At 38.1% G+C, this 25,716-nt stretch overlaps 1 protein-coding gene across 4 annotated transcripts in view; it reads left to right on the top strand.

Annotated features, from left to right (window-relative positions):
* LOC148944769 (uncharacterized) overlaps positions 1–25,716 on the top strand; it is a 402,967-nt gene that overhangs the window by 353,071 nt on the left and 24,180 nt on the right. For 3 of the 4 annotated variants that reach the window (XM_089100060.1, XM_089100059.1, XM_089100062.1), the window contains one exon: positions 4,965–5,035. In XM_089100060.1, coding sequence (XP_088956186.1) covers positions 4,965–5,035 — 71 coding nt within the window. The remainder of the gene's footprint in view (positions 1–4,964; positions 5,036–25,716) is intronic. The other variant, XM_089100061.1, reaches the window with a different exon arrangement.

The following is a 25,716-nucleotide window of genomic DNA, read 5'->3' as shown; positions in this document are numbered from 1 at the left end:
GGCAAACTTCGTCTAATTGCTACTTTTAATGCTATATAATAGAAATCTCAGAACAAAATATAAAAATAAGGCAGCATCATTCAGCCAGGGGGGGGGGCAAGTGCCCCCCCCCCCCCCCCCCCCATATGGGCACCCATGGCTAGTAAAGATTGCTTACAGGCTGGCAGAGATTAGAGATTTCCAAAATAATCCATACTGCCTGCTGTGTGAACACTCAAAAGGTAAATGAGAGAATGTTGTTCTATTATTTTGTGATAATATGCATAACTTAATCTATTGGTTTGTTTTTGTGACGTATTTTGTGAGCTTATCACATTTTTCCATAAGTGCGTAACAAAAGAAGAAGCCGTATAACATCGCATTTTTAACATCTTGTTGCTGTTGCAAAATTGATTGAGGAAAATTAAAAAAAAAAACAGATTCGGTCTTCTGTAGGATATTTTAAACCAATAAAAAGAAAGAAAACTTTTGAGTCAAGATATTTTTTGAACTGTCTCTTTTTCTGAAGCACACCTCTAGTGTGAAAACCTCACTGTTTAAGAGGAAACAAAAGCTTAATTTTTTATATGCAGTTAAGAAAATAAATGTGAGCTTTTTTTTTACATTGTGACACGTAAATAGGATGATTCCAATTTGCAACCAGGCCCATATGGCACTTGGCTGCAAACAGAAAACACAACGGGAAGACTAGTAGAGTTTTACAGATAAAAACAAATATACGAGATGTATACGAGGAAGCCATGGCTCACTTCAAGTAAATGACCTTTGAAAGGTGTCATGAAATATGTCATATTGTGAATTTTAGAAAAAGTGTCTGACATGTACGCACCAAAACGTAATACATAATAAAATAAATTTAAGGAATTAAAAAAAATTTACCTCCAAATGCTCTAAAAAGTAAATGACATTTTTTCCTGGTACTTGGAAAAACTATTTTTTTTTTTTCAATTAAAAACGAAACCATGGGGTGGTCATGACATGAAAACTCGTCTTGGAATGGTTATTTCAAAAAACGCATGTTTTTTCACTGAAATTAGGGAGCAAAATTACAACTTAAAACGAACAGAAGTTATTGCATAAATGAGTAAGACTACCCCTTCGTCCACCCTCACTCTTTAGGCCTACGCTGAGGCCTTAAAATTCTCTAAACATACTTCTCATTCAAATTTAACGGCCCATGAGTTTAACCAGTTTTTCTTAAAGAATTGCGATAAAAAGTCAAACTTAACCCTAAATAGCGAGGGTTGATAAAGGGGCAACCCCCAGCATGTTAAGGATTATTTTTGATCGTTTTGTTTTCATGTTGTTCCTTACTTTCAGTTCAAAAAACGATTTTTTTTATTAATTTCTGACTGTTTTTCAAGTCATGCCAGGAAATTCTCTCTCCTCCCCCCGTAAAAAGTTTCTCCAGGAAAATTCCCACTCAAGAGCTTTCCTCTCCATGGAAAATTCTCACTGTGGGAATCCCCTCCTCGCAGGAATTTCATCCCAAAAAACGTCGTATATTTCCCAAAAACAAATACTATATTTGAACAATAACCAAATTTCGTGACTTACAGCACTTTCCCTAGGTACTATGATGGGCCAAATCATCCCCAAAGACACAGTTTATTGGACCTTTCAGCTATGCTGAACCAAATGGCCATGACAAGGGTCTTGACTGAATGTCTTCGGGGGAAGAGGTGGCGCGGAAGGCTGCTCTCTGGTCTTTTTAGTCACTTAAAAGGGTACTAGAACTTTTGATTTCCGTTTGAATGAGACCTCTCCTTGTATTTTAGGGTTTCATTCGTGAGAAAAACAAAATAATAAACACGCAAAAAATACTTAAGTTCCACATTTTTGTAGATAGGAGCTTGAAACCTCTACAATGGGGTTTTCAGATATGATTAATCTGATAGTGTGATCTTCATTATGATTGCATGAAGTATTGGCCGTGTTTTTGTCCTTTTTTGAAAATCTTACAAATTTTCTGTGGCTCGTAGCTTTCGATAAGCAAAATTAAGCTTAATCAGTCTTATAAATTCGGATTCAGCACAAAAATTCATTTCTTTTGATATATTGACATTTTCAAAATTACACTTGGAAAAGTTTCAGTTACTCCTTAATTACAGTTCGTCACCATGAACTGTTTGATATAATATGTCATCATGATCGTGGTGTATGTCAGCACAAATACTCTGTTTATGATAAAAATAATTTAAAGACTTAACAGATAAAACTTATATCTCCAAATGCCCGAACATGTTTTCAAGACTAAAATTGAAAGCATGGGGCCATTATAAATATGGCTCTTTACTTAAGCAACTCTAGAGCACTGTATTCGACAAAATTTTCGTTTCATGACAATAGATTATGGAACGTGCACTCGAAAATATTAATGCATAATAAAATATTTGTTACCTTAAAAAAAAATACTGCTATCCCCAAATATTCTCAAAAGGAAAACAAATTATTTTTTTATATTGCTATCTGGAAGAATATAAAATTTCTTAGACTAAACATGAAAGCGGTGAAATGTCACGACAAGGACAGTCGTCCTTGAACCATCATTAACTAAAAAAACAAGTTTTTTTTTTAACTGAAAGTAAGGAGCGACATTAAAACTTAAAAAGAGCAGAAATTATTCTGTATATGAGAGGGGCTGTCCCCTCCTCAACGCTTCGCTCTTTACGCTAAAGTTTTTTATTGTTTTAAAAAATAAGTTGTGAGACAGAGTCAAACTTTAGCGTGAAGAGCGAGGCGTTGTTTCCCCGTTATTTCGAAAATCAGGCAAATTTTCTCAGGCGTGTAACTTTTGATGGGTAAGACTAAACGTGATGGGCAGGACGTAACTTTTATGGGTAGGACCAATTCTTTTGAAACTTATATATTTGAAATCAGCATAAAAATCTGATTCTTCTGATGTATCTATTGGTATCAAAATTCCTGTTTTTTAGAGTTTCGGTTACTATTGAGCCGGGTCGCTCCTTACTTACAGTTCGTTACCACGAACTGTTTGATAAAATATATTATGACTTGCCCATATGTTATGGACGTTGGAAGTTAGGCTTCTGAAATAGTCCAAAGTCTAGCTCATTTTGAATTAAAAAGCATTTTTGAAACAAAATAAAGGAATCACTTTAATCTCGTGTTCAAAGATGAAATATGTCTTCTATACACTAACACTCTTTTGAATAATAACCCTTGCAATACAATGTCTAATTATTTATGTTTTATGCCTTTTTTATATCTTCATAGGCAGCGCAATAGCGCTACCAAAGTAATGAGCGATGTGGGAACAACGCATTATTTATTTATTTTGTTTTGTTGTTTTTCTTCACCAGGGCACTTCGTATGGAGGTAGTTGTCACACAAACTTCAAAAGGGGCTCATTTGATTGGAAATTGAAAGTTCTACTGCTCATTTTAAGAGTCAAAAGCGACTGAGGGGAAACCAGTCCCCCCTCCCACGCCCATTAATTCCCAGAACACATCCAATCAATAGTTTTAGATATCTGTTTTGTTCTGCATAGTTCAAATGCTTAGTAACTATGTCTTTGGGGATGTTAAGTCCCCACAGCCCTCGGGGCAAGGGCTGTAAGTAATGTAATTCGCACATTGTTTATATATAGTATTAGATTATGGAAAAGATGGCATGTTTGATGTTTAGTGTTGAAAAAGACCAAGGGCATTCGGGCGGAGCTTTCAGAGAATGATGAAGAGAGTGTTGAACTAAATCAAAACATGTTACGTGCATTCAAGTTTTCAAAAGGGCGTAACTCAGGAATGACTGAGGGTATTAAGTTGGACCCTTTAAGGAATGATGAGAGGGAGGATCAATTGACCAAAAGGCTGTATTTGCCCGCTATTACTACTACTGCTACTACTACTACGTCTACTACCACTACTGCCACTGCTACTACTACTATTATTACTACTAGGACTACTATTACTATTACCACTACTACTACTACTACTGCTACTGATATTGCTACTACTACTGCTACTACAACTGTTGTTAGAATCTAATACTACTAAGGTTAAGGGTATTAATTCGAAAATTTAAGAGAATGTTAAGGGGAATGATGAAATAAATCAAAGTATAATAAGTGCATACAAATTCTCAAAAGGGCGTATCAACAATATCTTAATAGTGACTTGGCGTGTCAACCTCAAAACTTACAGGGTATCATAAGGAGATTGTTTATCTGGCTATGTTATACACTTTAGATGTTTATTACTGTTTAGTGCTATGATGGGTTTGAAAAGGTTTAAGAATCGTATTTTAGTTCGGAAAGTCAAAATAATTTACGTTATCTGATGTATAATTTACTAAGCCATAAGGACTGTATCTATGAGCGCTACACGGTTTAAAGTTTTGATTAAATTTATAATTAAATCATTTTGTTTACGAAATTGTATGAAGGGAAGCTTATTTTGAGTTACAGGAATTACTATTTTAAGGGTGTAAACAATACAACAAGACAGAGCCAAAACGCGGCCTAAAAACGAAATGCAATAATTTTTTGGGGATATGTCCCCCTCCAGCGGAAAAAAATTGAGACTAAACCAGCTTATCTCTTGAATGAGGGGTTTCTGACTCTCAGATATCACTTACACAAGGTGACGCATACCAAGCCTGGCGAAAGTATGGAACTGTACCAGGCTTAACAGAGACTGTTCGAAGCATGACAGAACTGTGCCATGCGTGACAGAGCTGACAGGAACAAGTGGCTCCGAGATGTAAACCAATTGGCGGAAATTGGCTAACCCCTCTCCCTTGAAACTCTTCTAAGGTATTTCAGCTCAATAATCACACTCCTCTTAATCAAGATATATTTGACTACATAATCCTATTTACTGTAATCTGTCCAATATCCATAATATATCTTCTACTGTCGCCAGAAGAGTCCAAATAGAACTTTTCATTACTGTAATCCAAGAGATGTAAAAAAAAGTCTCCTTATTAAGTCTCTTTTGTTCTAGAAAGAAAACGAGCAAAAACGAAGACGCCGCAGTAAAGCCCAGTTTTTCGAGATGATACAAGAGATTAAAAGGTAGTCCCAAACATTTTTAATATAGATTTGCCTAGTCAATTATTTTCATATTTTTATTTGTCTTTTATTAGTATCTTCAAGCATGTACGAACTAATTTAATTTAAATGAGTCTAAAAAAGCGGAGGAAGGGAGCTGAATTTTTTTTTTAGAAAAACCGAAGAATTACGTATAGGATGTTCTGGAAGGGATAGAGGCTCCCCATGTGCATGTATCTCGGGTTTCTTATCTATTTATTATCAATGGTATATTTTTAGTCAGAGGCAGCAGCAGTGGGGAGGAAGCGCCAGATCAAAATTCCAGAAATGTATATCATATTAAAGTAACACTAGACATTTTTTTAATTTGCAAAATATTGCTATATTCAGAAAAAGTTTATACTTTTCTCTAGAATAAAAGAGGGCTTTAATTTTTCTCGACTATGAAATTACCGTCAGACTCGAGGCATTTTCATGTCGCACGTACAATAGCAGGCAGCAAAGCTCATGCCTGCTCCTGTCGAGCGTGAAGCTCGTGAAGGGCTCATGAGTGGTTTAATGGTTATACAAATATAGTACGAGTCACAGAATTGAAGGTTCTTGGAAAATAACTCTAAGAAGGGCATTATTTTTATTTTTGTGGCTTTGTGACCATTCTCTTTCAGTAGGGTAGCTTAGCATGAGCGGTCCTACTAATATTAGCACTTTGCGCGCTTTAGGCACTAAAAGGGTGCTTTCAGACCGCGGTCCTTCTGTTTGGTGGTAGGTGGGTTAAAGACGGCCTACTAGATGTGCAAATCTCTGCTGATTCTGAATATCATAAACAAAAAATCGCGAAAAGGGTTACCCTTTCACCGTTACTAGGAATGGGTCGTCCAATTTTAGTTTGGTGTTTTTATTTTAAGGTTTGGTTTTTACATTTTTATCAGTTTTATTCTGCACTGAGGACGGTCAAGCGGAGGTCTTGACCGAAATATTTGCATAATTTTTCAATTTTTTTCACTGGCTGTTAATTGTCCTCGTTTCCTTTATTCGCGATTTTTTGTTTATCATGATTAGCCAGTGTGGTCTCAGAAATTAATTAATTCTGAATATCATATTTGTTTTTGTGTAGGTGTAATAATGTGGGTGATAGGGTGCCAAAAGTGGAAGCAGAAAGAGCCGAAAGTGGATTTTAACTCGTCTAGCATGTAGAGTGCATTGCATAAGATGGTACAAATATAACCAGCCAGTTTGAGAATCCCAGTTATGTGCAGAGTAACCACTTTTCTTCCCTGATGCACCCCTGGGGGCGTGGGGCGCAGAAAATAAAGGCATGAAATATCAAAAAGGCTTACATAAGTGCTATTGTCGGCAACAATGTGTCTGTCCGACAGATAATTTTTTCTTAATCCGAAAATGTCATCACTTTTTCTCTAGGTTGAAAACTGGGGGCGCTAGGGCACCAAACAAGTAGTAAAAACCCCCCCAAAATGTTTTTTTTTTTTTTTTTTTTTTTTTTTTTTTTAAGTTTGTATTGTTCGTACCGAAACGTCTATGCGATAGAATTTGTTTTTGCTAGATCCAAATCCGTCATTGTTTTTTACATAGGTCCAAAAAGGGGCGCCAGTGTGCAAAACAAAATCATCGAGCTCCGACTTTTTTTTATTCGCCAAGTATGTAGGATGCACTGAACGTGTGAATAATCTGTCTGGAACTTCTTTCTCTAGACGAGACAGCCATTTTCTCAGGTAAGCCTCTTCTTTCTGCAGGAGCAAGGTTGGAGACACTGAGTCAAATAACAGTACAGATAGTAAGTTGGCGTCAGCTCGTTATCTGAATTTACATAACGCCAAGAGTCGGAAGTTTTCTGTGCCGTGTTGTAAAAAGAGACGAAATAACCAATGTTTTTATATTCTCTACTTCAAGATAACCAGTAGGACCCTTCCTCTGAGCTTCGAGACTGCAACACGTGAACCTTATAGTATCGATTCTTCACAGATACTACAGTAAAACAAACCTAACTTCTTGTGTCACATAAGTAGCAAGTATTTATGATTGTGTTTAAATATCAAATCATTTGAACTCGAAACAGATTAAAGGTACTTAATGTACGAGACCAATCTTCTATTCTGAAACTGGAAAAACACATAACTTGACTAAAAACACGAGTTCAAATTGATCCAAGGAAAGAGAGGTGAATCTTTCGTGCGCTGGATACACCAAGGGTCGAAGTCGATCAACGTAGATAGTTCGGTAGTTTCGACGTAAGTCGGGTACGAGTGATTCATTAGCTCTTCAGGTGCGACAAGTGTTACTTCATACGCGTACCGAGACCGATTGACCCCCGATCCCGTTTCTAGAGAATCAGCACGTCCTGATATGAACACACCTGCTTGAGCCAAAGCTTGGTCCTATCCGCTTGAGTTTCGGATTTCGAAAATTTTCTTTTCCCCGTAGTCATCCGGCGTAAACCACTGTAACTGTTTCGCAATTTTTAGAGTGGTTGATCAAAAGCAGTAACACCTGTGTGCCCAGGATTCAGGTAAGCAACCGTCTTCAGATACTGGTCAATCTGATGCTTAATCGTTGAGTGCGAATGTGTCGGATCCTCTGAGAAGGGTGGACATGCTGCACTACCTGTGCTGACGCGACTTGTAATGGACGTGTGGTAAGGTCCCCAGGAAACCATTGTTATTTTGTCGGCACCTGTAAATTCAAAGCAAGCTTGTCGGGCTGTAGTGATCCATGAATTCCTCTCATTTTCTACAGCCTCAAAAATTAATTGATCCTGGCTGCTTGTGATCAAATATAGTGGGAACTTTGTTTCTGAAAATGTTATACCTTTAGGAGGAACAGGCACCGGTTTCACATCAAAGTAACTTTACAACAAAGCGCTTACAACAAAGTGTTGAGAAGTGGACTGGATGGGTGTGAGTTAGGCACCTGCAAGAAAGGACGATATTCTGCATTTTCTCCAGTGTGCGGCGGCATGAGTGTCAAAATGTTTCCATGGAAAGCGCTCTTGGAAAGTATTGATCTGCCATCTTCGTCTGTGTTATCACCTGCCGCTGCTGTAAAGACTTCCTTTTCAATATAGGTGGACATATAACACCTTCTTCACTTATTTGATGGTTGACTCGGTCTATTAGCAGATCGCTCACCTTCAAGCATCTGTCATAGGAAACACAAAGTCCAAGGCTGTGGAATTCACTTGTGTGTTTTTTTTTACCTCGACCACTAGAATGTAGTTGCATGGACAGATAGAGGGGCAAAGGTGTTTCTTGATCAACGCTGTGTGTTAGATTATTTCTTTCTACTTTCACAAAACGTTGTCGTTTAGAGCTGCTGTAAGCTATAACTTGAGCAAGGGATAGCTCTGGCTGACAAACACCCGCTTGGGTTTGCAAGTTTGGCCCATACAAAAGCATCCTCATGAAAGAAAGCAACAGCGGTGACACTGAACTGACTTGACAATCTTTTTCAAATAATCCCTTGAAAACTTGTTTCTGAAACGAATCTCTACGCAAGATTCTTGCCACCTTTCCGAGACCAAACATATTGTCTTGGGACAAAGCTAAAGTTGAAGCTTTAAGTGCCCCACCGACATCTTCACGGAATGCTAAAAACACTTTTTTTCTCTTAGGGAACTTACTGAGGCCGCTAACTGAATCCAACATCTGTTTCTAGATGAATGATGAATAAACTCGTCCTGGATGAATGAACTCGTCCCGCTGGATGCTGACCAAGATTTTCAAGTGCACACGTGTACTGTTTGAATAGGTCCGAAAGGCGGAAATAAATGCAATCATTTCTCAGCTCTTCTAATGTGTTAGTCACTTCCGCGAAAGCTAGCATTTCAATCTGAGACAAATTTTCTTCACCGGGTTCTTTCAATTGCACTGACAGCCAAGACCTGTGTTTGTTTTTGAAAGCATTAAAGCATCGCATATGGTACTTCATTTCTATGGCAACCATATCACCTGCTGCCAATTTTTCTAAGAGCTTGGTATCTCTGAGATCTTTCGACTTTTGTACGTAGTATCACTTTGCTAAGTTCAAACATAGTTGCTTCGTGCTAAGGCTCGGTATCAAAACTGGTATCACAGAAAAAGCACATAAGCACAGAGGGGACAAAACTTCCACTGTGCCTAGTTAAATGGTTTTTTGATACACTTTGTCCTTTGGAAGGGCTATAGTCAAGTCTTTTCCAATTAGCTTCCTCAGCAACTTCACGCTCATATTTTGCTTTGGCTCGGGCCAGCCTGGATGATAAATACATCAGTCGACACTGCTTTCGCCAGAGATCCTTACTGCTTGACATGGAAGCACTAATGCTCAGATCTCGATCTTGAAGACGGCTGAGGCAAACAGACGGGGGCAAACAGACTGGTGAAAAACAAAGAAGATTCTCTTCGACCGATTTGTAGCTCTCAGGCAGAGGGGAAACCAGACCTTTCACATTCTCGTCCTGACGAAAAATGCTTCTGGACCAGTCAGGTGGCAATTTTCTGGCACTGGCAATGAGAGGGATGTCTCGGGTCAAATTGCTGCATTCTGAATGATTCAGTGCACTGATCAGCCTGAAAAAAGATGAATCAGTTCTGTCATTCAGTTTCCAAGGCCCTGAGGTAAAACAGGACCTCATATCTAAAATGGAAACCAACGAAAAAAGCAAAAATACACAGAACTAAAAGTCTAGTTTGATTTTGAAAATCAATAAATTGTCCAAAATAAAGCTAACAAAAAGTGTCCCATATAGCGGTAATTTAAAACAGCTTTTAATATATCCTGTCATTATTTCAGTGCCCCGGCACCCGCAGGGGCTTACCGAAGAAAAATTGTCGTCTCGTCTAAAAGAAGAAAGTCCCAAACAGACCAGTATTCTTTTATTTGCACGTTCAGTGCATCCAACGTACTTGGCGAATAAAGAAAAATCGGAGCTTGCCGATTTTGCTTTGCACCCTGGCGCCCCTTTTTGGACCTATGTAAAAAAAAAAAAACAATAACCGATTTGGATTTAGCAAAATAATTGTATGGCAAAGACGAATTAGTACCAACAATACGAACTAAAAACAAATATTTTAAATTAAAAAAAATGAGGCTTTCTGGTAACTTCGTTGGTGCCCTAGCTACCCCATTTTTCCACCTAGAGAAAAAATGATGACATATTCAAATGGAGCAAAAAGTTCTTAATCGGACAGATGCATTGTTGCTGTCATTATAACTTATGTAAGTATTTCAGATATTTCATGCCCTTATCCTCTGCGCCCCCGGTGCCCCCCAGGGGTGCATCAGAGAAGAAAAGGTGGTTACTCTGCACAGAAATGGGATTCCCAAACAGACTGGTTCTATTCGTACCATCTCATGCAAGATGATACACTCTTCTACATGCTAGATGAGTTAAAATCCACTTTCGGCTCTTTCTGATTTCATTTTTGGCACCCTAGCGCCCACATTATTGCACCTTCAGAAAAATAAATATGATATTCAGAATTAGCAGATATAGTAGACCCCTCTTTGACCCACTTGCCACCAAACTGAAGAAACGCTCTCTAAAAGCGCGCTTTTAGCGCGCAAAGTAGGGATTTTTCATAGTGGTACTGGTTCCCACTGAATTCTCCATAGTTCGAAGCCTATTCCTGGGAATTTTCATGCCTTCTTCACGAAGTGCACAATTGTTATTATATTTGTTGCTAAGCTGCCCTACTATTTGTGTAATATTTAGATTAAAAGCCTCTGAAACCTCAGATTGGTTCATTCCACTGTTTATATTTGGAAAGTTATTAACCTCGAATTAATTACTAGAATCTAAGCTTTTATCATAACAAGGGTCTCTACTAAATTGAAGGTTCCTGTCAAATCTGACAGGAAGGTTTGGGACTCGAAACTAAATAGGTTCCTTACACCCCAATTAGACAAGGTGGATTCTAAAGTGTAAGTAAACACATTCTCGAACCTCAACGCATAAACAAACATTAGTAAGTAATGGCTATGTTTTTTTAAGCTGATGTGTAAAGGAGTTCCTAAATATATTCTCGCTTGGTGGCGGGGGGGGGGGCTGCATAATTCTTTCTGGGGAGTTAAGGTCTTAAAAAGTGAGTTTTTTTAAGCGTCGTTATTTTTTCCGAGGGCTTCGAAATTTTGTACTTTCGTTTGGTTTTCGAACTTTAAAAGGGGAGTATGTAGTCCATGCCCTCTCCTATGGTTTTTCTTGATTGGCATGTACATTGTGGTTCAAACCACTAATGAATATTCTCTTAATAATTATTTCCGCTGCTTGTTCTGGCGTCTGTATAGCTATTGTTTTCAGTTCTTTGGGATGTTTTTTTTCGATTTCTCTATTCAATTCTTGCAAAATTTTGTTCTTATGTAACTTGGTTCGAAAAACATTTTGTTTTTCGTAACAACAAACTTCTTTTGTTTTTAAAAAGAAGGAAGGACTGAAACTTAAATGGGATTCTCTCGTTTGCAACGGAACACACAATGAGCCTAATGGCACTTTGTCTATTTAAGAGGTTTTTGTCATTCTTTTAGCTTATAAATAGATTTAGTTTTAGTTTTAAATACAATATACTTCTCCATTCTTACTCAGCTACATCCGTATGGCCAATTTCATTTTTTAGGCTAAGAAGGTTACTGTTATGGTGGCATTAAACCTTTTGTGGCATTGAAAGATCTGTACGGCCAATTATTTTACTATTTAGGTTAAGGAAGTTGTAAAAAAATAATCATAATCATGAATTTCCTAATTTTCAATATTCTTGAGAGAGTCAACTTGTGAATCCAGAACGTCATGTTTTTGTATTTTAGTTTTGGTTGAATTTGACTTTTTTTTTCTCTTTTATTTGACTTATTGTCCTAATTCTTTACGACCGACTGCTGAAACATAAGAACCAAATTGGAATAGCGAGCTTTTTTTAAGCTTTTTTAAAGCACTAAAAAACTTTAGTATGACGAGCAAGGTGCTGAGGAGGGTACAGTTCCCTCATATACAGAATAATTTCTGTTCATATTAAGTTTTAGTGCTGCTCCTTACTTTCAGTTGAGAAAAACTACTCTTTACTATTTATTCAAACAGTTTATTGCAAAGAGCACCTCGGCTCCTTATTAACCGAAACTTTATTTTATTTGTTTTTTATTTACTTTCTACTGGGGACTCGATTTTAAATATAAAGATATTCCGGGGGAATTTCCGGGGGAAATTCTCATCGGGGTTGGATTTTTCCCGTGGATTCTCCTTGGGGGAGGGGGGATTTCTGCGGTATAATTCTTCAAACGAGAATTTTGCACGGGAGAAATAAAAGATTTATGCCTGGAGATTTTTCCGGGGAGGGGGGTCTTACGTGGGAGGAACTTTCCAGGAAGGAAGTTTCGTGGGGGGTCCATGAAGGGGAAGATTTATTTAAAAAATTCTATAAAAACGACTTTTTTCAACTGAAAGTAAGAAATAACATTAAAACTTAAAACAAACAGAAATTATTACGCATATGACGGGGGCTGCTCCCTCATTAATACTTCGCTCTTTACGCTAAAGCTTGAATTCTTCTCCCAATTCTCTAAGAAATAGACCTGAAACACAAGGGCTGTTTAATCGAACAGTTCATGGTAACAAACTGTAACTAAGGAGTGATCCAGCTCAAGAGTAACCGAAACTCTAAAAAATGGAATACAAATTAATGGATACAAATAGATACATCAAAAGAAGAGGAATTTTATGCTGATTTTAAATATATAAGTTTCATCATGTTTAGTTCAACCCATCAAAAGTTACAAGACTGAAAAGTTTGCCCCATTTTCGAAAAGAGGAGAAAACACCGCCTAAAAGTCTTAGAATCCTAATGAAAATCACACCATCAGATTCATCATATCAGAGAACCCTACTGTAGAAGTTTCAAGCTCTTGTTTAGACAAATATGGAATTTGGAATGTGGAATGCGTGTTTATTTGTTGTTTTTTTTTGTTTTTTTTTTCCAGGCGTGATTGTATAGACCCAGTGGTCCTAGAATGTCATGAGTGGACTCATGCAAACGGATATTAAAAGTTCTAGTGCTTTTTTTAGTGACCAGAAAGATTGGAGGGCAACTAGGCCCCCTCCCGTGCTCAGTATTTTTCCAAAGTCACCGGATCAAAATTTTGAGATAGCCATTTTGTTCAGCATGGTCGAAAAATACAATAACTATATCTTTGAGGATGACTTAATCCCACACAGTCCCCGGGGGAAGGTCTGCGAGCTATGAATTTTGCCCAATGTTTACATATAGGCTGTATTGGTTATTGGGAAGTATACAGAAGTATTCAGGGGTTGATTTTTTCTGGTATTTGGGGGGGGGGTTGGATGTTACGTGGGAGGATTTTTCCATGGGGGAAGTTTTCGTGGGGGAAGGGAAATTGCTATGAAGGGTCGCCGGATTTCCCAGCATTGTTTAAAATGATAATGGTAATAAGCTTACCTAAGCAACAAAACAACAATTTTTTCAACTGAAAACAAGGAGCAACATCAAAACTTAAAACGAACAGAAATTATTACGGGTTCTTCTCCAAGTCATTAGCTTGCTCTTTACGCTAAAGTCTTTTTTGTACTTTCATCAGAGCTATTTATTCTTATTAACGGCCTTTGTCATTAAGGGGTCATTGAACTTTAGCGTAAAGAGCGAGTTATTGACATGGGGACGAACTCCCTAATATACGTAATACAAATATACGTATATAGAAGTTCGTTATGTAGGTTAATTCGTAAGTTTAGTCAGAACAAAATTTGGAGAAAGCCATTTAGCCAAAAAAAAGTGTAATTAATATGCACATTTCATTTTAATTATTAATGTACGGTGAGCCAAAATCAAAGCTGCATTAATTCGAAAACGATCAAAATTAAATAAAAAAGTAAGTTTCTTTAACTGAAAGTAAGGATTGACATTAAAACTTAAAATGAACAGAAATCATTCCGTATATGAAGGGGCTGTTCCCTGCTCAATGCACCGCTCTTCACGTTAAAGTTTTTTTTATTGTTTTATAAAGTAGAGTTGTGAAAAAGATTCAAACTTAGCGTAAAGAGTGGGGCGTTGAGCAGGGAACAGCTCCTTTCATATACGGAATAATTTCTGTTCGTCTTAAGTTTTAATGTCAGTTCTTACTTTCAGTTAAAAAAAAACTTCTTTTTTTATTTAATTAGAATAAGAATCTTTTTGAAAAGCACTAAAAAAAATTAGCGTGGAGTGCGAGGGATTGAGGAGGGGGAAGCATCCCTCCAATATGGAATAATTTCTGATCGATTTGAATTATAATGTTGCTCCTTACTATCAGTTGAAAGATCTCTCTTCCTTCATTTAACCACTATGGTCATCCGTTAACTATAATTTCTACCTCGTAAAATGCGATGATTTCAACGATGTAAAATGTATTTATGTATGTATGTATAAACTGACTGTGAACGTGAGATCTGTATCACCTTCATGACCCATCATGAACGTGAAAGTACAACACTGATGGAATAATAAAGCAATATAAGGGGAAAAAACGAATAATATCTAACAAATACACACAAAAAAAGTAATGACAAGAAAAAATACAAATAAGGGCAATCTTACACTGAAATAAACATATGATCATCGAAAGACAATATCAAGGGTACTTTCACCAATAATCTGCTTTCGATATCTCTCATTTCTTTTCTGCACTGTGGACTAGCAACTCTGTACCGTGAGAATAGGGAGCTGTTGTTTGTCCAGAGAGGCAGCCGTAGCGAATAATTTCGAATGCTCATAAAAACATCTCCGTATATTGAAGCAGTAAGAAGATGCCAAAATGGTGCAATGGCGAGCAAATGAGGTACAACACATGCATCATGCACGCTAGCTAGGATACAGCGGGTAAATTTGAATTTTTAATACAAGTAGTAAACCCTACGCTTGCCTAGAATTCCTGGAAAAAATTCTTTCAGAAGTTAACGCTTGGCGTGAAGAATCTACTCAATCGGAACATCAAGGTACATTGGCGAATCTTGTGCTTTAATAACATATTCACCCAACTGAAAATTTATTGAGCAATTTGAGTGGCGATTGAACACCAGAAACTCAGTCTTGGTCTTGTTAAACCGAAGACCAATACGTTTATACTCGCAATCAAGGATTCGAAAATTTCCGAAGGAATCCTTCGAAGGATTCCTCAATTCCAAACGCTGTTCTACTGATATCAAGGGTTTCGTCCGCATAGTTAGCTAGGGAAAAAAATGGGTGGCTAAGAGAGGGAGGAGTTTTTCAGAAAAGATTTAAGGAAAATCGAAACTTCCTGGAAGGGTGTAGAGAGGGAGGCTTTGAATAAAATGGGATGAAGGGGGAGTTTGCTTACCTTTCTCGGTCCTAGGCAGTTTGGTGCTGCAGAGAGGGGATGCTACCATTTCGAACAACCGTCACGAGCACTAAACGTCATTTCTTCGACAAGGAAAATCCGTCAGAAATCGACACGTCAGGACATCGACAGTCACAATCGCTACCCGTCAGAACGTCGGCAGTCATAACATTGACACGTCAGTTCATCGACAGTCACAATCATTACCCTTCAGAACCTCGACAGTCATAAGATCGACACTTCATAACATCTAAAAAAATTTTAGATGTTATGACGTGTCGATATTATGACTGTCGACGTTCACGGTTAGTGGTTCTGACAGATTCTCGTTATGAAATTTTTTTTAGATGTTATGACGTATCGATATTATGACTGTCGACGTTCTGACGGTTAGTGGTTCTGACGCATTTTCGTTACGAAAAAACATTTTGATGTTATGATGTGTCGATGTTATGACTGTCGACGTTCTGATGGGTAGCGATTTTGACTATCGATGAACTGATGTATCGATGTTATGACTATCGACGTTCTGACCGGTAGCGATTGTGACTGTTGATGAACTAACGTGTCGATAATATGACTGTCTATGTTCTAACGGGTAGCGGTTGTGACTGTCGATGTCCTGACGTGTCGATGTTATGACTGTCAATGTCCTGACGTGTCGATGTTCTGGCACCTTGCCGCAGAGAGTTGTCAGTAATTGTAGCAATATAAAGAAGCTATTGTTTATACTTTATCGTTCGGTACCTCAACAGGCATCTGTTCAGCAAAGAGAGCCTGCAGGTCCATTTCCTCCAATTTTTTAAGATTGTTACCATGTATCGTAAAATTTTATGTAATTTCCAAACAATTTACCAGTTTTTAATAGTGTTTTATTCGAGATATGACTCCAAATAGGAATAAATTCACATGAGCGTGCCTGCTCCTTTATTATCTCTTTAAGCTAATTATGCTTAAAGAGACAATAAAATATTGCACCTAATTATGATAAGTCAATTTTATTTCATCCCTGTGTGAGAAAATTTAACGCAAAAAAAGTGTTCTTTTTTAATAATGAGCCAAACCAAAACATAGACCCGACATAAATTATTTTAAATGTGTGGAAATACGATGTGCTCCTTAGTCTCAGCTCTTTCTGCTAGCCTGAACTTTTCTTAATAATAAATTTCTGGTACGGTTCGCATTCTGCTTCCAACAACTATGAAAAAGACACAAAGCTATAATTCTTAGATTTTTTAATTTTAAGATGTTGACACTATAAGTGTCAAAATATTAATAAACTCAGATCTTCTGCTACTTCTCCTTCTCCTTCCCCTAAGTTTCCATCTCTTCCCTAAGGGAAAACTGCAAAAATCAATCCAGCAAGAAATCAAATGGAAATACACCCACAAGTCTAGGCCTGTACTTTAGTATTTCATTATATCTCATCCGTTGTTCTAGTAGCTAAGATCCCCCAGTTTTAAAGGGGGATTCAGATAATTGCTGGGACAAGAAAGCCTACAAAGAGAATATAAATTACTTTTCGGTCTTATCACTGGACTAGAAACGCGCATATCAATTAATGTTCCCTTGTAAGGAAAACAGTTTCCTAAAGAGACTACGTATAAGTTTTGATAGACTTGGAATAAACATCTTTTAGAGACATTATTTATTTTCCAAGGCAAATATTTTATTTTTAAAATTGCATTGCTGACAACAGCCTTTTAAATTAGATTGTTATACTGGTTTGTTGTACTTGGAAACATTTTGAATTGATCTCCAACAATGTTGTTTTCACTAAAATGAGCAATCCTGGAAAAAATGACTATTTCAAAATTACATTAACAAACATTTCTTGGAAATATACTGACAAATAAAGGACCTACAGTACCCCATGGCCAAATAAAAATGTCTAAGTATAGTTCACAGTTTTGAATTATTATTTACTTTCATCCAAGAATATATCACACTTTACAATAAAAATATTCAGATTTGTTTATTCGTTATTATCTAATAACGTTTCATCAATTATAAGTTTTTTTCATAAATAAATCATAATTTAATAGTCATGGCTTCTTTATATCAATTATATACTAATATAAAATATGGATGAGACCCTGTCGTTTGTAGAACATATACAGTGTGTATCTTCTAAAGTGACCTGTAATCTTGGAATGATGCATAAATTAAAGCATTTCTTTCCTGTTAGAATACTGCGTCTTATTTAATTTTCGTTGGTGCACCCCTATTTACTTTACTGTTGTTCAGTGTGGCCTTCCACATTCATTGCACATCTTAGGCAGTTTCGTCTCCTTCAGAATGGGGCTATCAGGATTCTTTCTAATAATGATTCTTGTTCTTCAGTAAGGGATCTGTATAAGAGTTTACACATACTACCGATTTCTGGTCTATTTGAGTTCTAAAGAGCACAGTTAATGTTCGATATTTTGAATAATGTAGCACCGGATTGCCTGCATAATATCTTTTGTTCCGTTTCTGAACGTCATCAATATGGTACTCATAACACAGGTATGATTCCACGACCAAGGAAACCATCAACTCGGTCTGGCTTCTCGCTCAGACACTAGCTTCCGTTAACATGGGAAATACTACCAGGTGAGATTCTAGACCTGACGGTTAGACTCGATTTCCGTAGGCTGCTAAGGGACCATTGCGTTGGTTGTTATGATTTTGATTAATGTGTTTTTTTTCTTTTTTTTTTTTTTTACCTCAAGTAGTGCCAAACAGTATGAGGATTGGTAATGAATCTTAATGGTAGCCTACCCGTCGGAGAATTGAGTGAGCAAGAGGTGTCTCGTCTTTTTTTTTCTTTTTTTTTAAGATGTGAGGATGTTAAGTTGAAAGGAGATAGTGCCTGACAAGCCTGGGTGACCAGGCTTCTGGCATTTTGTAAATATGTATGTAAGTAAAGTGATTTCTTTTTTTTTCTTTTTTTTTTAATTAAACCCACTTCCTCTCCTCTCAGTGATCCAGATCTTGTTTAAATAGCGTCAACCAACTTTTAAACTGTCCTCCTTGTCCTTTACGCCACGTTGGTAGGGGTTCAGCGAGCAGTGTTTATTTAATGAGCTCATCGTCAGGGTGACGTAAAGCATGTCCACGCCATCAGAGCCGGCGGAGCTTGATGATGAAAGAGATTCTGTCGATGCTGTAACAACGTTGACGGATTTCGTCAATGGAGATCTTATCTGAAAATCAGGTGCGCAAGATTGAACACATGTGACGGTGGTTAGAAAATTCAAGACCGTGCCTCAACCAGTATTTGTCCCATCTTTAGCCAAATTTGCGAAAACCTTCAGCTGGCTCCAGATCTTGTTGAACTAGCGTCAAACAATTTTTAAATTGTCTTCCTTGTTTTCTATGCCATGTTGGTAGGGGTTCAGCGAGCGATATTTGTTTAATGAGCTGATCGTCAGGGTGACGTAAAGCGTGTCCAAGCCAGCGGAGCCCACGGAGATTGATGAGGCCTGAGATTCTGTCGATGTTGTAACAACGTCGACGGATTTCGTAATTAGAATTAAAAAAAATACAAAAAGAAGCGACACTATTTTTCCATAGATTGGAGGTGATTAGAAACTATAAAAAAAATAAATAAGTTTTGAACTGAAACTAAAGAGCAATATTAAAATTTAAAAGGAACAAAAGTTAATCCGTAAAACAAAAAAGATCATGGCAGTGTTGTTTCTAAACTAAACTTTAATCAAAACAAACAGATTAATTTAAAAAAAAACAATGTTTTACCAAGGGAAGTAAAGAGCGAAGTTGAAACTCAAAACGAACAAAAATTATAACTTCACAGCCTATCTAACATATATCAATAGAACTAGTGCAAGTAAAGCAACTGGTGATATTTCCCTATGTTTGTAGGATTACAGAAAACTAGCGCTTTACTGAAAACACAAAACAATATAGGAGTTTTGGTAAGGTACAAATAAACATTTGACGGCACTTTTAACAGTATAAAAGTAAAGCATTTTTAGATTGTTAGTAGAGATGCATTATTGAGTCGTGACAGAACCACGTGGTTCTGTCGGCATTTTTAATGCTGACGGGAGTCCTAATAAGGGCATAGAGTCATTAGGGAGAATGATTACGTAATGGGGTCAATGACCTAAATTTCACAACAACAACAACGACCTTGACATTCGCTGAGAGCGTGCACTTACAACAACAACAACATCGACCTTGGAACACCTGTGCTGTCGACCTCAATTCACCTATCGTGAATCAATAATTCCCCTTAGAAACAACAAATTAATTTCCCTTTCTTGACAGATCAATCAATCAATGACATCATCTATCAGACTTTAAAAATTTTCGCCTAGAAACGATTCTCCAGGAATAGATCCAAGTCATTAATGTCTTTGTCTCGGAAACAACTCTTTTGGTCGAACTCCAAAGGATATTAATAACCAAAGGCCATGGAAACAATTAGGCAAGAAGCATCTTAGCGATGAATTGTTTTAGCGCGCGAAAAGGTTTCCTATTAATTTGAAATGCGTTAGCGCAGAGATGCCAATAACAAAGGAACACGCTGAATTTACGTTTAGGGATTATTTGGGCGAAACCGTTTTAGACAGGTTATGGAACTATTTCGGCGAAACGGTTAGAGACATTTTAAAAGATGATTTTAGGAAAGATTTTAGAAGAGAATTTAATGGTGAAACTCTGTGGTCGTTATAATACACAAGTTTCATTTGAACAGTGTTGTGAGGTCCTCTAACCCAACCCCAAAGGGTTCCAATCCTCCTACCCCAACCCCGAAGGAAGCCCCCGGTCCTCAAAAGCCCCCCAAGCTCCCAAAGGCCCTCCACCGGTCCCCAAATGTCCCCCAGGCCCCCAACTGTCCCCCCAGACCCTCAAAGGCCCCCCCAAGCTCCCAAAGGGCCACCGGCGCCCCAAAGGCCCTCCCTGTGCCCCAAAGGCCCTCCCTGTGCCCCAGGGATTATTTGGGCGAAACCGTTTTAGACAGGTTATGGAACTATTTCGGCGAAACGGTTAGAGACATTTTAAAAGATGATTTTAGGAAAGATTTTAGAAGAGAATTTAATGGTGAAACTCTGTGGTCGTTATAATACACAAGTTTCATTTGAACAGTGTTGTGAGGTCCTCTAACCCAACCCCAAGGGTTCCAATCCTCCTACCCCAACCCCGAAGGAAGCCCCCGGTCCTCAAAAGCCCCCCAAGCTCCCAAAGGCCCTCCACCGGTCCCCAAATGTCCCCCAGGCCCCCAACTGTCCCCCCGGACCCTCAAAGGCCCCCCAAGCTCCCAAAGGGCCACCGGCGCCCCCAAAGGCCCACCCAGACCCCCAAAGGCCATCCCCGGGCCCCCCAAAGGCCCATCGAGCTCCCAAAGGACCACCGCGGTCCCAAAGGCCCTCCACCGGCCCCCAACGGCCCCAAATGCCCTCCCATGGTCCTCACAGGTCCCCCGGGCTCCCCAAGGGCCCCCGGCGCCCCCAAGGCCCACCACCGGTCCCCAAATGTCCCCCAGGCACCCAAAGGCCCACCCAGACCCCCAAATGCCATCCCCCGCCCCCCCAACCCCAACCCCCCGGCCCCCCACGTACCCCCCCGCTCCCCAACGCCCCACCACCCTCAAGGGCCCCACCCACCCTCCAAGGCTCACCCCCCGCCCCCCTCGTTGGGTGATGTGTGTTGTCTGAAACCGATGATTTGGGATGTGTAGTTTGCTACTTCAGGCTTTTCTGAGCTAAGGTTTCCTAGTATTTCCTAGGTGAATGTTGTCTGAAACCAATAGTTTGGGATGAGTAGTTTGCTATTTCAGGCTTTTATGAGCTAGGTTTCTTAGCCTTTCGTTGGTGTGTGTTGAGTGAAACTTATGATTTGGGATATTTAGTTTGCTATTTTTGACTTTTCTGAGTTGGATTTCTTAGTCTTTCATAGGTGTGTGGTGTCTGAAACCTATGATTTGGGATGTGTAGTTTGCTATTTTCGACTTTTCTGAGCTGGATTTCTTAGCCTTTCATAGGTATGCGTTGTCAGAAAATTATGATTTGGGATGTATAGTTTGCTATTTCAGGCTTTTCTGAGCTAAGGTTTTCTAGTATTTCGTAGCTGAATGTTGACTGAAACCAATAGTTTGGGATGAATAGTTTGCTATTTTAGACTTTTCTGAGCTAGGTATCTTAGTCTTTCGTTGGTGTGTGTTGACTGAAACCGATGATTTGGGATATGTAGTTTGCTATTTTTGACATTTCTGAGCTGGATTTCTTAGTCTTTCATAGGAGTGTGTTGTATGAAACCTATGATTAGGGGTTGTTGGAGTGCTACTTTTTACTTTTCATAGAATGATTTCTTAGAATTTCTTAGGTGTTTGTTTTCTGAAACATATAGTTTGGGATGACTAGTTTGCTATTTTTGACTTTTCTGAGCTAGGTTTCTTAGCCGTTCATAGGTGAGTGTTGTCTGAAACCTATGATTTGGGATATGTAATTTGCTATTTCCGACTTTTCATAACCGGATTTCTTAGTCTTTCGTAGGTGTGTGGTGTCTGAAACCTATGATTTGGGATGTGTGGGTTGCTATTTTTTTGACTTTTCTGAGCTGAATTTCTTAGCCATTCGTAGGTGTATGTTGACTGAAACCTATGATTTGGGATGGTTAATTTGCTATTTTTGACTTTTCTGAGCTAGATTTCTTAGCCTATCATAGGTGTGTCCTTTCAGAAAATTATGATTTGAGAGGTGTAGTTTGCTTTTTGGACTTTTCAGAGCTAGGATTCTTAGTCACTCATAGGTGTTTGATGTCTGAAACTTCAGGTTTGGGATGAATAGTTGGCTATTTCAGACTTTTCTGAGCTAAGGTTTCTTAGTATTTCGTAGGTGAATGCTGTCTGAAAATTATGATTTGGGATATGTAAATTACTATTTCGGGCTTTTCTGAGCTGGATTTCTTAGTCTTTTCATAGGTGTGTAGTGTCTGAAACCTATGATTTGGGATGTGTAGTTTGCTATTTTCGACTTTTCTGAGCTAGGTTTCTTAGCCTTTCATAGGTATGTGTTGTCAGAACATTATGATTTGGGATGTGTAGTTTGCTATTTCAGGCTTTTCTGAGCTAAGGTTTTCTAGTATTTCGTAGGTGAATGTTGTCTGAAACCAATAGTTTGGGATGTGTAATTTGCTATTTCCGACTTTTCATAACCGGATTTCTTAGTCTTTCGTAGGTGTGTGGTGTCTGAAACCTATGATTTGGGATGTGTGGGTTGCTATTTCAGGCTTTTCTGAGTTGGATTTCTTAGTCTTTCATAGGTGTGTAGTGTCTGAAACCTATGATTTGGGGTGGGTGGATTGCTAATTTTTACATTTATGAGCTCGATTTATTATACTTTAATATGTGTTTGTTGTATGAAACATATAGATTGGGATGACTAGTTTGCTATTTTTGACTTTTTTGAGCTAGGTTTCTTAGCCGTTCATAGGTGAGTGATGTCTGAAACTTATGATTTGGGATAGGTAATTTGCTATTTCTGACTTTTCATAACCAGATTTCTTAATCTTTCGTAGGTGTGTGATGTCTGAAACCTATGATTTGGGGGTGTGTGGGTTGATATTTTTTGACTTTTCTGAGCAGGATTTCATAGCCATTCGTAGGTGTGTGTTGACTGAAACCTATGATTTGGGATGGTTAATTTGCTATTTTTGACTTTTCTGAGCTAGATTTCTTAGCCACTCATAGGAGTGTGTTGTCTGAAACTTATGATTTGGGAAGCACACGAAAACTTACATGCACACAAAAACTTAAATGCACACAAAAACTTACACACACACACACACACAAAACTTACACACACACACACACGAAAACTCACACACACACGCCAAAACTTACACACACACAAAACTTAACACACACACACACACACACACACACAAAACTTACACATGAACACAAAAAAACTCACACACACACGCACAAAAACTTACACACACACACACACTCACAAAACTTAAACCCACACACACCAAAACAAACACACACACACACAAAAACTTACACACACAAAAACTTACACATGCAAACGAACACATACACACCCACACACAAAAACTTACCCAAACACGCCAAAAAATAAAAACACACACACACACACAAACTTACACACACACACACACACAAAAACTTACACATGCACACGAAAACTTACATGCAAACAAAAACTTAAATGCACACAAAAACTTACACACACACACACACACAAACTTACACACACACACACACACGAAAACTCACACACACACACGCCAAAACTTACACACACACAAAAACTTACACACACACACACATACACATACACAAAAACTTACACATGAACACAAAAAAACTCACACACACACACGCCAAAACTTACACACACACAAAAACTTACACACACACACACACACATACACAAAAACACACACAAACACAAACAAAAAAAAAAAAACAAAAAAACACACAAAAAACTTACACACACACACACGAAACACACACACACACCAAAGCACACACACACAAAAAAACACAAACAAACACACAAAAACAACAAAAAACACACAAGAAAAAACATAAACACAAACAAAAAAAAAACTTACACACACACACACACACACACACACACACACACAAACTAACACACAACAACACAAAAAAAAAAACCACATACAAAATATAATACACACAAAAACTAACACACACACACAAAACTTACACACACGCACAAAGCACACACACACAAACAAACACACACACACACACAAAAACTTACACACACAAGCCAAAACTTACACACACACAAAAACACACACACACACACACACACACACAAAACTTACACATGCACACGAAAACTTACATGCACACAAAAACTTATAGACACACACACGAAGACTTACACACACACGTCAAAACTTACACACACAAAGCTAGACACACAAAAACTTACACACACACACACACAAAAACTTACACCCACACGCAAAAACTCACACACACACACAAAAACTCACACGCACAAAAACTTACACACACACACACACACACACAAACTAACACACACACACACGAAAACTAACACACACACGCAAAACTTACACACACAAACTTACACACACACACACACACACACACACAACACACACACACACACAAAAACTTACACACACACAAACACACACACACACACACACACACACACACACACACACACAAACTTACACAAACACACAAAAGCTTATATCCACACACAATAACTCAGACACACAAAAACTTACACACACACACAAAAACTTACACACACACACAAAAACTTACACACACACACAAAACTTACACACACACACGAAAACTTACACACACACGCCAAAACTTACACACACACACACACACACACACACACACACACACACACACACACACACACAAAAACTTACACATGCACACGAAAACTTACATGCACACAAAAACTTATACACACACACACGAAAACACACACACACGTCAAAACTTACACACACAAAAGCTAGACACACAAAAACTTACACACACACACACACAAAACACACCCACACACAAAAACTTACACACACACACAAAAAAACTTAAACACACAAAAACAAACAAAAAAAAAGACCAACACACAAAAACTAACACCCACACAAACACACTTACACACACACACACACACACACAAAAACTCACACACACACACACACACGCAAACAAAATCATAAACACATACACACACACACACTTACACACACACATGCACACACACACTAACACACATACTCACACACACACTCTAACTCAAACAAAAAATAACTAAACTACATTTTCTAAATAACTAATACATTCACTTACACAAACTCACTGTCACATATACTCACATATGCACATACACACATACACGCACATACATAATCACATACACAAATATATACATACACACACACATACACACAGACATACATACACATACATACAAAAATACAGACACACACACATACATACACACACACACATCCACACACACACACACACACACACAGTCACACAGACACAAAGATACACACACACACATACACTTACACATACACACAGACATATACAGATACATACACACACACAAAGATACATACAAACAAACAGAGATACACACACAAAAACAAATAAAAAAAAAGACACACGTACACACACACATAAACACACAGACACAAACATATATACAAACACACACACACACACACACAAACAAACACACACACAAATACACATACACACACACACAGACACACACAAACATACAAATAAAGATACACACAAACATACAAAAAAACACACACAAACATACACAAACACATACACACACACACACATA

This window comes from Artemia sp. Qi Xiang Cuo, chromosome 14, assembly GCF_049724085.1.
Source record: "Artemia sp. Qi Xiang Cuo chromosome 14, ASM4972408v1, whole genome shotgun sequence".
Taxonomy (NCBI): Eukaryota; Metazoa; Arthropoda; class Branchiopoda; order Anostraca; family Artemiidae; genus Artemia; species Artemia sp. Qi Xiang Cuo.
The sequence above is the reverse complement of the archived record's forward strand: the minus strand, read 5'-3'. Positions and strand labels throughout refer to the sequence as shown.